Raw genomic sequence first — 16,904 nt, 5'->3', positions numbered from 1 at the left:
CTAACTCTCCTGTAATTTTCTTCATTGTCGTTTTTTTTGACAGAATTTTCCAATTGTCTAGAACTTTTCTGTCAAATTTTGGAAGATTATAAACATTAACTCCTCCTGTAACCAAAACGGATGTAATGATATTTACACCTAGTCTTGGGAATGCTTGACACACAGCAGGGCAAAGAAATACTATATAAAAATACAGGTTTATAAGTTAAACTTTGTCAGATATTATTCTACATGTGATTTTATACATGATGGTTGTGACTTCAGAAAAGAGAAAAAAAAAATCCAAGGTCCACATACCAGGAAAAATATGGAAGCATTTCCCTATTGTGATATGCGAGAATATTTCAGTAGAGATTGGCTATGGAGTTGGAGAATAAACCTCTCTAACCTTTTCATTTGTCTTCCAGTTGCACAACTTAGAATATTAAAATGTTTATACTTAGCATCAAAAGCATTTCAAATTTAAATTGGAAACAAACATATTTCAATACAAAAGCTAAGTTTTACAGGTATTTATAATTTGAAGTAAGAATCAAAAACATTGGATATATTTGGAAATGTCCACAACTGTGAAGTGATAAACAAAGTTAACTTTTCAGATGATGACCTTCATAGGTTTAAAATTTCATCAACTTGAAATGATTAACTATGTTTTCTATCTCCATAGATACTGCTTGAACAGTTGAATAATTCAGCATTTGATGTTGATAAAATATGTGGAATGTCATTTTAATTCTGCATTTTAGATGTAATTTGAAGGTTCCTTTTATATTTTTGACAAAATTGTTTCTAATTTGTTATGTAACATGTTTATTCTTTTTATTTCTAATGCTTGCCCTCACAGGAGGTTGAGGTTTGTATTTATCTTTCAGTTGTGCATTTGTAACTTGATTCACAATATTCAAAAATTATGATTTCACATACAGATTAATTATATTTCTAACTACTTGTTTTGTTTTCCAGGATGATTATTTCAGGAGCTGGAACACTGACAGACATTCGGATCCAGGTACCATATTGCAAATTCTCTTCAAGATCATAATTAATGTCAGATATCAATTTTAAGTTTTCAGTCTTTGAAAAGACATGCAACTTTTCAATATTCTTTTGAAAACAATAGGTTGGTAATAGAAGAAAAATAGTCAGTGACTGAAATATGCAAGCATGGTTTATATCTAAATTATAACTGTTCTTTTAGAATCTCAACCGTCTGCTTTTGGCCTTCCTGTTAACACAATATTGTTACAGTTACTGAAGTGCTTATCCACTGACTTACCTACAGTGATGTGGAGCCAGGGTGATCTTTACTGAATCTCAACTGGCCACTTCCCTTTATGGTCATCATTCTAAACTCCACTTAATCCACAATTGCAGACCTGAATGGCCACAAAAGACAATTAAATCAGCCAGCTGTCAGAACTGGCTGGATGACATGAGGTGCTGTAGGATCAAATTTTTGGTATGCAAAGATATCCACTGGCTACCTCCTCTTGTTTGTAACCTGTTGTCTTAAACTCTTCTCCCTGACTTTTCCACATGCCCTTCTGAAAAGAAATGCAAAATAATCAGAGACTTAATTGCCACCAGGAGACCATCCAATCAGCTGCCTCTCTTTCAGTCAATCTTAATCTAAGGTTGTTCCTGCTTTAGCACTGAATGTGGACCTTTTTCAGTTTACTTTATTGTCTGTCCATGTGTGTGGTGAGTTCGCCTTGTCCATGAGACTCTCCATAATCTCCCTCAAAATGCTTTTCAACTAAACAGCTGACCACCCAACCTCCATTCATATCTCCAGTTTTAGTTGATAATTATAACTGTTCCATCTCCTGTAAATCTGCATCATTAAAACTCTTCGGTGAGATGAGGTGGCTCAGAGGATCTTTTGACTTCTTTACCTTTTGTAAACTGTGGTCTGATCCCCAACCTCCATTGCTTTCCAAATCCTTAAACGCATTTTCACCAGGACATATGTCTCAATCCCTGTGTCATCCTGTCACAGTAACAAAACAACTCTTAATGAAATCATGGATGATATCCATTGTGATTATGGCAAATGCAAACTTCAAATTTATCCTTTCTCATTTTCCTGAAGCATTTTTTTTTTGCATAATTGATGATAACTTCCACTCAAGATCTCTACAATCTATTTTTTCCTTCAGGTGGATGAAACTATATTCTTCTAGATGCATTTCTTAACTATTCTTCAAGAACCAGAATATCACTTCCAGCAACTTCTCATACTACTCTTGGCATTTTATCTCTGGTCTCTATCTTTGACCCCCTTTTAATTCTCATTCCTGGGCTGCCCCGTGATGATATCTGGAAACAAAATGTTCGTTTTCATATGCTATGTGATAACACACTTTTATGCATTATCACTAATCAACCAATTCAAGGGTCTTTTAAATTTCAAACTTCTTGTTCACCATATTGTCTGGATGAACAAAAATTTTGATCAAAGACATTGATTTTATTCCCTGCCACAATTTCAGTTGCCTAGCCACTGACTTCAATACTCAAAAGGCCAGTTTCCAAGCACACTGTTCACACTGCCTTTACGTCATTACTGAAATGAGTTTTTAATCATGCATCTGTATTGTTATTTAGACCTCTACCATGCCCTTGCCTCAGCTCATATGTTCGTAAAACACTCATTCATACTTTTACAATACCCTCAACTACTCTAATTAGATTAGATTACTTGCAGTGTGGAAACAGGCCCTTCGGCCCAACAAGTCCACACCGACCCGCCGAAGCGCAACCCACCCATACCCCTACATATACCCCTTACCTAACACTACGGGCAATTTAGCATGGCCAATTCCCTGACCCGCACATCTTTGTGACTGTGGGAGGAAACCGGAGCACCCGGAGGAAACTCACGCAGACATGGGGAGAACGTGCAAACTCCACACAGTCAGTCGCCTGAGGCGGGAATTGAACCCAGGTCCCTGGCGCTGTGAGGCAGCAGTGCTAACCACTGGCTGGCCATCGGTGTTCTACCTTCCTTGAACTTAAGGTCTTCTAATATTCTAGTTCTTTTTCTTACCAAGACATTAGAACATAAGAGCAGGAGTAGCCCATTTAGCTGCTCTATTTTGCTACACCATACTAGATTATGGCTGATCCAATACCTCTGCATTATTCCTTCGCTCTCCCCAGGTTGCTTGATGCCAATAATATCTAGGAATCTATCAGTGTGTCCCTTGAACTTGTGAAATGACAGAACTTCCTCACCCTCTCAGATAGAGAATTTTGAAGATTCACCACCCTCTCTGTGAAGAAGTGCTCCTCATCTCAGCCTTCAGTGGCTTATCTTTCATTCTTAGTTTATGTCCCCTTTTTCTAGACCACACATCCATGGCACATGTACTTTGTGTCTAACTTGTCTACTCCTTAAATAATTTTGTAGTTGTCTCTCATTCTTGTAAACCTCAGAGAATACAGGCCTAGACTCCATAATCATTCCGCATAGGACAGTCTGACCATCCGAAGAATCAGTTGGGTCTACCTCCATTCTCCTCCCTCTGTAGCATGTATATTATTTGTTTGCCAAGGGGATCAGAACTGCCTACAATACTCCAAGTGCAGGCTCTCCAATGTTCCATAGAGTTGAAGCAAGCCTTCTTTACTTTTATACTGAAACGTCCTTGTAATCAAGGCTAACATACCATTGCCTTCTGAATTACTCACTGCATCTCCATGCTAGCTTCCAAATGCCTTCGGAACGAGAAGACTTTAGTCCCTCTGGAAATAAACACTTTCCAATTTCTTGACAATAAGAAATACTTTGCACTTATTCTTCTTAACAAAGTGGATAACCTCACACTTGACTATATGATATCCTATGTGTCATGCTCTTGCCCAATCACTCAATCTGTTTAAACCCCTTTGCAGTGTCTTTGCATCCTTTTAACAATTCGTATCCCCACCAAATTTTACACAATCATTGACACAGATTGTGAACAGTGTCAAAAAGTGTGGCACTGAAAAAGCACAGCCAGTTAGGCAGCATTCGAGGAGGAGAGTCAACGTTTTGAACTTAAGCTCTTCATCGTTTCTGATCAAGAGCTTATTCTGAAAGTCGACTCTTTTCCTTATTGGATGCTGCTTGATGGGCTGTATTTTTCCAGTGCTACACTTTTTGACCCTGATCTCCAGCATCTGCAATCCTTACTTTCTCTATATAGATTGTGAACAGCTGAGTCTTTGCTGAACCTCCAGTGGTCATAGCCTGCCACTCTGATGCATTTATCCCTACTTTCTGCCTGTTGATCTTTCCTCAATTCAACTTAGTATATTAGCCACAGTCTCATATGATTTAAATTTTGTTTACTAACCTCTGTGTTTCAAACAAGCCTAAGTACACCACATCTTCTAGTTCCCCACTATCAACTCTTTGTCAAACATAATTTCTCTTTATAAATCGATGTTCACTCTGTCTAATCAGACAACTAATTTCTAAATACCTAGTACAGTACTCCCATCTTTTATTTTACATGTCTGCTTTTTCCATACTACTGACTTCAGACCTACAGGTCCGTAATTCCTTGTTTTCTCTCTTGCTCATTTCGTAAAGTGTATGTTTACACTTGCAACCTTTCAACATGCAGGCATTGTTGCAGAATTAATAGAATTTCCAGAAATGATCATTGATGCATCTAGTACCCCTGTAGCCATCTCTATAAACCCATGCCATGAAGGTTGTTGAGTATCAGGGATTTATCATTTTCAGTCCCATTAATTTATCCAATATTACTTTTTGGATACTAATTTATTCCGTTCCATGCACTAACCACACCCTTTGACCTTTTATTATTACAGGGAAACCTGGATCTTTTCCTTTGTAAAGATGGAAGCAAGTTACTTATTTAGCTTCTCTGCCATTTTTGTATTTTTCATTATGAATTCTTCTGTTTCTGTCTGTAATATCTGTATTTGCTAATCTGTTCCTTACTACCTACCAACAGAAGCATTCATAATCCATTCTTTTGTTTATTTATTTATTCATTTATTAAAGCTTTATTCTTTACTATCCATTACCTGTCCACTGTCAAATCTTTCAATGTGTTCTTCTAGTCCACAAAAGCCAGTTTCCTTTTCATAACTTCATTATTGCCCTTGTTTAGATTTGAGACCCAATTTCAGATTGAACGACACTGTTTTCAGACATGAGGAAAATTCTATCATACTCTCGTCACTATTAACTGAAAATTCTTTTTCAGCAAGATTATCAATTAGCCCTTTCCCATTGTATAATGCTAAATCTAAAATAGCCTGTGTAATGGTTGGTTCCTCAACAGTTTGGTAGCAAAAGATTAACTCAAATATATTCCAGGATCTTTTCCTCCATAGCATTGGTGGTGATCAGTTGTACCTAGTCTATATGCAATTGATGTCACCCATGATTAATGCATTCCCTTTGCTACTCACACTTCTAACTTCCTGACTAATGCAATGACCTACGTTATTACAGGTAGACAATCCTTTATCCAAAATTCCGAAATCCAAAAAGCTCCAAAGTCCGAAGGTTTTTTTTTTGTGAAGTTTTTTTCTCATTAACAATGTTGCTTGACGTGCAAACAGTTGAGGAGAAAGTGAGGTCTAAAGATGCTGGAGATCAGAGCTGAAAATGTGTTGCTGGAAAAGCACAGCAGGTCAGGCAGCATCAAAGGAGCAGGAGAATCGACGTAAGAAGGGCTTATGCCCGAAACGTCGATTCTCCTGCTCCTTGGATGCTGCCTGACCTGCTGGGCTTTTCCAGCAACACATTTTCAGTGCAAACAGTTGACCCAAGTCAACATCCACACAATGTGTGTCACTCCGATGCAGTGTGTGGAGGCTTAGACCAGCACTGGCAGGCCTCAGTTCTGTCTCAAGGCCTGTTTTATTTAGTGAGCATGTTCCTCTGGTAAGATTTTTAAAAACAATTTCACCATCAAACTGTTACTTATTCTAAAATTCGAAAAATTCCAAATTCTAAAATCCAGCTGGTCCTGAGCATTTCGGATAAAGGATTGTGCACCAGTATTACTGTGTGGCAGAAGGGCTTAAAGGTTACCAGTGTTTGTTGCTTCTCTTAGATGCGCAAAAAACAGTATCTTTCTTTTTTATTCTTTTGGAATTCCCTCTTTGGTTCCCTTCGGCCTAACAATTTGCTGCACCTCTTAGTGAGGACTGCATGTGTTGTAAAGTTGGAGTTGAGTAAAAAGTGAGGTCTGCAGATGCTGGAGATCAGAGCTGAAAATGTGTTGCTGGTTAAAGCACAGCAGGTCAGGCAGCATCCAAGGAACAGGAAATTCGACGTTTTGGGCCGGAGCCTTTCATCAGGAATCAAGTCGGAGTTGGTAAAGTGTGGAGATGGAAAAAGCGCAGCAGGTCAGGCAGCATCAGAGGAGCAGGAGAGTTAACGATTCTGGTCGGGACCTTTTATCAGGACTGCTGATGAAAGGTCCCGACCTGAAAGATTGACTCTCCTGCTGCTCCTGTATAGAACCTACTCACTCAAGTGGGCCCAATAGCATGAACTCATAGCAGCATCGGAGGTGAGCTGGGATGCCTGGCAGCTTCTGCATCATCAGAAGTCCTAGCGCCCAATCGTGGCTGCTGCTGTGGAGTTGGGTTTAGGTTCCCAGCAGCATCCACTTCCAGCCAGTCCGTGGAGGTTACAGTAAAGGTGAGTTTGGGCTCAGTACGAGATCAGCAGTGGCTGCGTTGATGAGGTAGGCTCAAAGCAGCCTTGCGGTAGCAGTAGAGTTGAGTTTGGACTGGCACAGTACTTGGCAGCATCATTGGCATCTGTATTAGCGAGGTCCACCAAGGAATCAAAGTGGTGAGAGCATTGGTGGAGGAGAGATGGCGCTGAAGAGTGGCAACTTTCATTCCAGTGGCATTGACGCAGCAATGAGGACTTATGCCTAGCCATCAGGCCACTGGCCAATGACAGGGCACTTAACAAGGAGAATTGCACAGTTGGACACTTACTTTATTTCTTCTTTTTTCTGCCTTTATATTCTCTGTTTTGGTTTAATTTTCTGTGTTTTAGGCTAGTACCAGAGAGTCACGAAATTGTATAACACCTTTTGGTGTATTTTATAACCAGGTACACATGACAATAAATCAAATTTAAAAGAAAAACCAATTCCACAACCCATTCTTCTGATTGAAGGTCCTAACTCACCAGTCTTGTTCACTCTAAAACCATATATCTGTATTGGCAATTAAATCATATCCCTTTACTTCCACTGGTACCACAAATCCATTATTCTTTTGAATGCTGCAAGTTCTTAATTCTGCCTTTGTAACACAATTCCACAACTTGAGCTTTGTTGGTCCTGAGAATTTTTTCCTGCTGCTTTTCACATTCGTTTTAATGTTGTAGTACTTACGAGCATCTTTCTGTTTTATTCAATCTGCGTTCCCTCTTGCATTCCTGTTGCCCTCATGAGCAGTAACAAGCCTTACTGTGTGAACATTAGTCCTTGTAATGCCATCCTTGGTGTACATGTTCCACCTGCTCCAGCAACAGACCCAGTGTCCTCAAAATCTAAAATCTTGTCTCCTGAACCATTTTATCAATCATGTATTCGTTATTTCGATCTTCTATTTTTATACTCACCGGCTCATAGTATTGTGAGCAGTGAAATGTACAGAGTAGGAGTAGAAGTAGGCTATTTGGCACCTCGACCTTGCTGTACCATTCAGTGAGATCATGGCTGATCTATTTGTGTTATAAATTCAGCATTTCCATCTACCTCTGATTCTTATTAGGCAAGGGAATCCAATCTACCAATGACTTCACCTCCACAATCTTCTGAGGCAAAGTTCCCACTTTGTACAATCCTCTGATGGAAAAGAAACATCTCCACCTTTTGTGCTAAAATGGTGACACCTACTTTCAAGTCATTGCCCCTAGTTCAAGATTGATCACAGGAGGACCGCATCTTTTCCATGTTCACCATGTCAAGAATGTAGATGCCATAGAATTGTCTGTCACTTTGTTCATCAGTAAAACGATGGAGGGGGTCATTAACAGTGCAATCAAGCAGCACTTGCTCAATAATAACCTACTCACTGACACTCAGGTTGGGTTCTGCTAGTGCCTGTTGACTTCTGACCTCTTTACGATCTTCATTCAACCATGACAAAAGATTTGAATTCCACAGGAGAGTGGAGAGTGACTTCCCTTGACATCAAGGCTCCCTTGGCATAAAGGAGCAAAACCGGAGGCAATGGGAATCAAAGGGAAAACACTCCATTAATAGGAGTTCTCCTCACACAAAGGATGGCAGTTGTAGTTGTCGTAAGTCAATCATCTCTGTTTCAGGAGCGCTCTACAGGAGCTCCTCAGGGGAATGTTCTAAACCTAGCCATCTTGATCTATTCCATCAATGATCTTCCCCTCAATATAAGGTCAGAAGTGGATGTTTGCTGATGAGTTTACAATGTCCAGCACCATCTGTAACTCCTCAGAAACAGTCTGTGTCCAAATGCAATGAGGCCTTGACAATATTGTATTTGGGTTTGGGTTGACAAGTAGCAAGTTACATTAAGTAATACAAGATACGTGAAACCATACAAATGCTAAGCAATGATCATCTTCAAAAGAGAATCTTACCTTTACCCTTTGACATTCATTGGCAATACTATTTCTGAATCCCCTGCTATCAACATCCTGGGCCTGGGTTTACCATTAACCTGAACTGGAATAAGCCATATAAATGCTGTTGCTAAAAGAGCAAGCCCCAGATGCAGAGTAACTGCACCTCCTGACACCCCAACGCATGCCTTTCATCTACAAGTCACGAGTTAGGGGTGTGATGGGTGCAGTTCCTATTCAAGAAGCTTAAAACCAGCCAGAACTAAGTAGCCTACTTGTCACCCCTCCTCTCTATTACTCATGTACAGTAGCTGGAATGTGTAACAATAAACTAAGCACTGCAGAAATTCACCAAGGCTCCTTAGACAGCACCTTGCAAACTCACCCCTACAACCATTCAGAAGGACTAGGGCAACAGATGCTTGGGAACACTTTCAAGTTCACCTCCAAGCCACTAGCCATCCTGACTTGGGAGTAGATCACTGTTTCGTCAGTGTCACTCAGTAAAAATCATGAACTGCCTTCCTAATAGCTTTCTTCATGTATCTATACATAGATTGTTGTGGTTCAAGAAGATAGCTTAGCACCACCATAATGGCATTTAGGGCAGGGGAATGTGTCAAAAACAAAAAATCCTCGTATCCAAAATGGAAAACTGGTTAGTGAATGGGATGGAATCACGACTTGTGCATTACCTGCTTGTTCCCTCTGGACTGCCCATTGTTAATGTGCATTGTGATCGCTTTAACGTGTTACCTATGCCACCCTGAGATGACTGATGCACCACTATGATCCAGGCTCTCCTTTATGCTGACCGTCTAGCTTGGAGTCCTTTCTTATGCCCATTCATTTGTCTTTGGTCAAATTTTCTGGATCCTAGCTGAGCAACATGTCAATTTTAAAATATTAAATTAAAAATCACACAACCCCAGGTTGTAGTCCAACAGGTTTGATTGGAAGCACTAGCTTTTGGAGCGTTGCTCCTTCAGGTGGCCATCAGCCAACCACCTGATGAAGGAGCAGCTTTCTGAAAGCTAGTGCTTCCAATTAAACCTGTTGGAGTATAACCTGATATTGTGATTTTTAACTCTGTACACCTCAGTCCAAAACAGGCATCTTCAAATCAATTTTAAAATATGTGTCCTTACCTCTATATTGAGAATGTCTCTCCATTATCTTATCCCTCTCTATCCTTATCTCTCCTTTTGATCTCTCTGCTCACAACCATGATACCATTGGTAACTTTACTTGCAGTGGCTAAAGCCCTGAGTTCTGGAAATACCTCTCTCAAATCTTTGTCTCTCTCTCTCTCTCACACACACACTACTTTTGTTTCAAATTCTTACTTAAACCTATTTTGATAATATCTGAAAATGTGTTGCTGGAAAAGCGCAGCAGGTCAGGCAGCATCCAAGGAGCAGGAGAATTGACGCTTCGGACATGTGCCCTTCTTCAGGAATGAGGAATTCATTCCTCATGAGGAAAGGCTCATGCCTGAAACGAGAATTCTCCTGCTCGTTGGATGCGGCCTGACCTGCTGCGCTTTTCCAGCAACACATTTTCAGCTCTGATCTCCAGCATCTGCAGTCCTAGATTAGATTACTTAGTGTGGAAACAGGCCCTTCGACCCAACAAGTCCACACCGACCCGCTGAAGCGCAACCCACCCATACCCATACATTTACCCCTTACTTTAACACTACGGGCAATTTAGCATGGCCAATTCACCTGACCTGCACATCTTTGGACTGTGGGAGGAAACCGGAGTACCCGGAGGAAACCCACGCAGACACGGGGAGAATGTGCAAACTCCAGACAGTCAGTCGCCTGAGTCGGAAATTGAACCCGGGTCTCTGGCGCTGTGAAGCAGCAGTGCTAACCACTGTGCCACCGTGCCGCCCTCACTTTCTCCTATTTTGATAATATGACTTAATATCTCCTTCCAGGGTTCAGTGTAAATATTATGTATGGTGACACTTAGTGAAGTGCCTTGGCATGTTTTAATACATTGAATGCTCCTTCAATACAAGTTGTTGCAGCTACAAATGGCATATGTTTTAAAAACAAACAAAAGGTGAATTTTAATGAAACACTCAAGTATTTTGTCTTTGTTACCACAGGTTGCAGATACATTTGATATTAATGTGTAAACTGGATGCTGCTAGAATTGATATAGAGCATCAAGTGAAAAATGCCTGTTGTGAAAATTGATTTACAGTTACACCGTTATGGTTCAGATCAATAATCTACTACCCTAAAGCTAGAATTTGTGCCCTGTATCATTTGTGCAGATATTTGTGTACATGTTAGAGTAAATTTACACAGGGAATGGACCAATCCTAATTAAATTCATTACAGTGTAACTCTTACATCCATAGACAATTTCAATTACTTTTCCCTAGAAAAAAATCACATTACAAAACACCACCTTGAAAATACCCTTTGTTCTTTTAACCATCTGCAGACCACCTAAGCTATATGTCAACATTTATTATCGAGGTCTACTAGAAAGCAGCAGTTGGTACACTTGCTTATAACCTCACTATTTGTTATATAATTTGACAGTGGGACGCATCATTTATCCAACAAAATCTAGTTTGAGAGCATAATTCTTTAGTTTCCGTAAGCAACCTGAATCAAGACATCTAGAGTGAAATTTAGAAATGAGGTATTGAGGTAGTATGATGGAAGCTTTAATATCCTTCTACTGATGTTTGTTGTGTTTCCATTGGTCTGCATGTTTGAAAGGTACTCATGCATGATCATTTTTGTACACGAGAATCCTATGACTTGGTGTTGCAGGTAGTTCTCCGATAACATCGTAGTCGCAGTCTCGTGCAACGCCGTGTTATAGAAAATTGTGCATTAGAAATAATGGGGCATGTGGGAAAAACAGGGTTAGGGTGAGGCGCTGACAGTACCAGTAAAAATCAAAACAAAAATTGTAGTTAGCCTAACACATACGGTAGCTCATTCTTAGTAGATTTTGACCTGTCGTATAGTACTGTATGGTGCAATTCATCAGATTTTTCAACTGATTACTCTCGATTGGCATCTATACCTGCTGGCTGCATTACATTCTAGCCAAGCTCCTGATCCCATCCAATGATAACACTGCGCAAGTCAGATCCCAGAATGGAATCTGCACTGACAGATCAAGGGTTAAATTTTAATGTCTTTCGCTGTTTTGTCAAGTTTTTCTTTTTGAAGGGTTTCACGTTATGATGCTTGGGGATGTACATCACCTTATTTACAAAATCCACCTGATTTATTACCGACCCCACTCTTTGGTGCCCCTCTAGCACCGTCATACCATGTGTCATTTCCAAAACAACTGTCCACTTCTGGATATTCCAGAATTGACCGTCTTTGGAAAGGTATTGTGCACCCGGACAGAGCTGTCAGTCTGGAGCTGCCTGCATGGTTCCTGACATTAGCCTTGGACATGGCAGACAATGGAAAATTCTTGCCTCTCTTTGTGGGCAGGGACATGGAGATGCTCCTGATGGGGATGGGGTGAGACAGAGGCAGCACGTCCTTTTCTCCCAGGCCATCTGAAGGAATGCACAGAATATAGGAAGAAGATCAATGACCTTCTCCACTCTGCTAATGGAAGTACCACCATCTTTTCGTTGATACCTCACACTCACCCTGTCTCTGCTACTGTACTCACCATTTCCTGCAACATCTTCCTCACTCTCAGTCATTCTTGCTAACATCTGGCCCTGACTAACCCTGAATCTCCTCCTCATGGCCTATTCACCCCCTCAGGACATCCGCGCACACCCACCAAAAGTATGTGTGCCATCCACCTTTCTCTCCCTCAAGTTTCTTGACTCTGACCATCCTGAGCAGCTGACTGACCATGTCCAAGCCCCTGTATTGTTTTTTTTTGCAGTTGGTTTACCACAATGCTTAGTCACAAACGGATTCATATTAGTTTGCAAATATTCTTTCACAGTTAAGCATGTATTTTAAACAAAAAGAGAGAAAAAAGCTCTTAGTAGAAAGAACAAAGCCAAGTTTCAAACTGCTTCTCAACATTGTCTTTTTACTGTTAGTCAATTCCAGTGAAATTTCACCCTTATCTCAACTCTGAGTTTTTAAATTAACAAATTGCTCCCAGCTTCTTGTTCTCAGTCTGTACAGACATTTTCATAATGCTTTTCCAAGTTCACTACACAAACACTTCACAATACCCTTCACAAAGCTCTTAATGAGAAAACTCATGAGCTGACGGATCCATGATGCTGACATGGAGTCCAGTCCTCCACACACACAGCAACATCTAGTGCCAGGGATGGAAATCGTGTAACAGGGAACAGGAGTTAATTCACAAATGACGTTACAGACAAATTCCGTTTACTAAACACATGCTATAGGAGAACTACCTGTATTTCCATGTCACTCATCCCCCCAAAAGCAACATGTGGCTATCAGCTTCCACATTTAGTCCATACAGACACATGTAATTAATTTGCTTGTCTGTCATTAAATAATTTTAAAAGGATGTTGCCAGGGTTGAGGATTTGAGTAATGGAGAAAGGCTGAACAGGCTGGGGCTGTTTTCCCTGGAATGTCAGAAGCCGGGCTGGGGGGGGGGGGGGGGGGTGACCTCATGGAGGTTTACAAAATTGAGGGGTATGGATAGGATAAATAGGCAAAGTCTTTTTCCCTGGGGTCAGGGAGTCCAGAACTAGAGGGCATAGGTTTTAGGGTGAGAGGGGAAAGATCTAAAAGAGACCTACGGGGCAACTTTTTCATGCATAGGGTGGTGTGTGTATGGAATGAGCTACCAGAGGAAGTGGAGGAGGCTGGTACGATTGCAACATTTAAGAGGCATTTGGATGGGTATATGAATAGGAAGGGTTTGGAGGGATATGGGCCGGGTGCTGGCAGGTGGGACCAGATTGGGATAGGATATCTGGTCGGCATGGATGGGTTGGACCGAAGGATCTGTTTCCATGCTGTACATCTCTATGACTCTATGAGCTGCCCAACTCCAGCATCACTTTAAAGGGTGTCGGGTGGCACTCTGTGAAATGTTAGTGGGTTTTCTGTATCTTTGTGGGAGGGTGAGGCTTTCAGTGACCTATCCATGTATGGGCCACAGGAGCAAATTCTCAGGGTCAGCACGACAAGGAGATGGAACAGAGGATGTGAGGAGGGTAAGCTCGATTTGATCCACTATAGCAAGTTAGGCTCAGCCTTTTCCATGCTCCTTGACAGTTGCAGGAGGCTTTCTAGCAGACCAATCAATTCACCCAACATCTGAGTGTGAAAATTGCTGCTTACCTATATATCATCCCATTGAAGTCCTGTTCAGAGTCATCCATATCTTTTCCCTGGTATGGCTGTAGCCCCCTTGTGTTTTGCTACATGGAGACTATCTTCTTCAGAGGACTCGAGAAACTCGTGTATTCTTGACAGCTCTGCTTTTTTCTCTTTGATTGGGCGCCCATCTGTTCTGCAAAAATGAAGGAAAAATGTTGGTGGCTCTGTTGCACTGTGTTTGATGTGCTTGTTACTGCTGAAAGCTAGCAATGTGTCTGAGCAGTGGGAGCTGAGTGTGAGGTCTTTTTAGTGTGGGAGGTGAGCTTGAGTATCTTGATGTTGGATGAGAATTCTGAGTACCACTGTCTCTGACAGGTGAGTGATGTGAGTTTAGTGTTGAAAGTAACTGGTCAAGTGGAAGGGAAGAGATCATGTGATGGCAAATTCAGTGACATTGACTACTTGCATGAAGTTGTTCTACTACTTGCGGCTCTTCTGCCAGATTCTCCAGCCCAGACACCGGGAAGTAATCTCTGTGACCACCTGTTCTAAATGTATTTGAGGGTCATCCCTGAGGACTTGTTGAAACCCCAGGTGCACAACCCTTGGATCAGAACCTGTGCATGTTCATCTCTTGTATCTGCCACATCAACCTATATGTGGCCCTGCGCTCCACACTCTGTTCTGATGTTGAAATGTTCTCCTTTGCAGTTGTAACATTAATATTCAGCAGAAGTCTTTTGTAATTTCCGGCTGTACAGAACATTGGTTTGGTCACTTTTTGGAATATTGTGTGCAATTCTGGTCTCCCACCTACCAGAATGATGTTGTGAAACTTGAAAGGGTTCAGAAAAGATTCACAAGGATGTTGCCAGGGTTGGAGGATTTGAGCTACAGGGAGAGGCTGAATAGGTTGGAGCTGTTTTCCCTGGAGCGTCAGAGGTTGAGGAGTGACCTCGTAGAGGTTTATAAAATCATGGGGGGCATGAATATGGTAAATAGATAAGGTGTTTTCCCTGGGATGAGAGTGTCCAAAATTAGAGGACATAATTTTTCTCCTCTCACCTTAAACTTTAAAGGGGACCTAAGGGGCAATCTTTTCATGCAGATGGTAATGCATGTATGGAATGAGCTGCCAGAGGAAGTGGTGAAGGCTGGTAAAATTACAGCATTTAAAAGGCATCTGGATGGGTATATGAATAGGAAGGGTTTAGGGGCATATGGGCCAACTGCTGTCACATGGGGCTAGATTAGGTTAGGATATCTGGACAAGTTGGACTGAAAGGTCTGATTCCATGCTGTATATCTCGATGACTCTAATTCAGAGGATTCTGTTCAAGAAGGACAGACACCTTTGGGAACAGAAGTCTAGTTGTACTGTGTGCTATTAGCTAAGCACTGAGGCAGCCAGCAGTGTGACCCGACTTGTCCCAATCAAGCAACAGGGGAGGCAGTATCAAATTTTCATGCCATCTGAGGTCAAACCTTGAATCGTGATCCTGACGTCAAGAAATGAGATGCACCAATTTTTACCACCGCATCTGACATTCCATGCAATCAAACAAATGATATAAGCTACATATATGGAGCACAGTCATATTTCTCTTTTTATAACTTGTGTTTATTACCTAATGTGCCAGCAGCTGTTTGCAAACAATCAAGGTGAATGATGACATATTACAGCAATTTACTCTCTTAGAAACATCATTTGTATGGTGTTATTGCCTTTTGGGTATGTCTTCCTTTTCACTTCATTTCATTTCACTTGGTTTCTTGTCAGTAGAAAGAAAATTTTGCTTCTGGATAGACAGTATGAACTTGATTTATGTTAAGTACTTCGAATATCAGCAAATTTGGTCAATAATTCAGCTAAATAAAGTTTTTCTAGGGTATAGTCATAAATGTTGCTGAATGAAAGTGTTAGTGAAACTTATTGTACTTCTATTCAAGTTTTCTTACTGGTAAAGTTCCTATAAATAAATTCTGAAAGAAGCTATTTGGAGAAAAAAAAAATCAATTTTTGTGACTGGATTGATTCAGTGCTAATGTTTTTGAAAGAAATCTCCGGAATAAATTGATCTTCTTGTAAATCTTTTGTTGAAAGAAGATACAGAAAATTGTTCTTGCAGAGAGCTGACACAGGTTTTGTGAGCCAGAAGCACATCTCCTGTAATATATCCAACAATGATTCAAACACACAATTGTCACACTGCAGAAAGAGACCAATTGGTTGATTGTGAGCAGCTCTCAGCATTTTGACTTGGTGGCAATTTCCTGCTTGTTCCCAGTAACCCTACACATATGCTTCAATTGAACCTGCCTCCACCACACTTCCAGACAATGCATTTAATATCCTAAGTATTCACTGCGTGAAACATTCTTTCTTACCTTGCATGCTTCTTTTACAAGTGAACAGTTTTTTGTTTTTGTTTTCTACACTGTTCAGACCTGTGATTGAAATGTGTCAGATAAATAATGTTAGAAGTCTGATCAGCCACTAGCCTGAAATGTCTCTGTGGTAATGTAATAAACTGTACTGAGAGTTTAAGGGTGCAGAGAGGATCATTGGTGGGGGTGGTACAGAATGCTGTTGAATGCTGAGGTGGTTTGTTGGTGATGGAGGAGTTGTATTTTCCAAACTCCTACTGACTGAACCCCACCCAGAACCATTCATGATAATTGACCTTATCCAGGACCTTAAGATGTGGAGGTTGTCTTAATTTGTGAGTTGTAGGTGGTGCAGCGTTGAACTTTTAAAATTGCAGTGCTCATTTATCCTTTGGTATATCGCATATTTCCATGGTCTGCTTTAGTCTGGTTCCTGATTGTGCATCAACAGCTGTGGGCACTTTATTTTTACCACTTGTGCTTGCTAGTCTTGTGTTTGTTCTGGATGTCAGAGGGAGATTAAATTTTCCTTCTTTCTGTTTCAGTCATCTTTGTTAATTTATTCCAAAACCAGATGGTGAAGTCAAAAACAGACAACAAACTTGTTACTTATTACTTTATTACTTTGCAGAATGTAAATTGAC

At 40.7% G+C, this 16,904-nt stretch overlaps 1 protein-coding gene across 2 annotated transcripts in view; it reads left to right on the top strand.

The window, feature by feature from the left end:
- Positions 1 to 16,904, top strand: part of LOC132820599 (testican-3-like) — a 525,001-nt gene that overhangs the window by 170,526 nt on the left and 337,571 nt on the right. For both annotated transcript variants that reach the window (XM_060832813.1, XM_060832807.1), the window contains exon 3: positions 964 to 1,009. In XM_060832813.1, coding sequence (XP_060688796.1) covers positions 964 to 1,009 — 46 coding nt within the window. The remainder of the gene's footprint in view (positions 1 to 963; positions 1,010 to 16,904) is intronic.

Source organism: Hemiscyllium ocellatum, chromosome 1 (genome assembly GCF_020745735.1).
Source record: "Hemiscyllium ocellatum isolate sHemOce1 chromosome 1, sHemOce1.pat.X.cur, whole genome shotgun sequence".
NCBI lineage: Eukaryota > Metazoa > Chordata > Chondrichthyes > Orectolobiformes > Hemiscylliidae > Hemiscyllium > Hemiscyllium ocellatum.
This window is presented reverse-complemented; position numbering and strand designations above follow the sequence as displayed.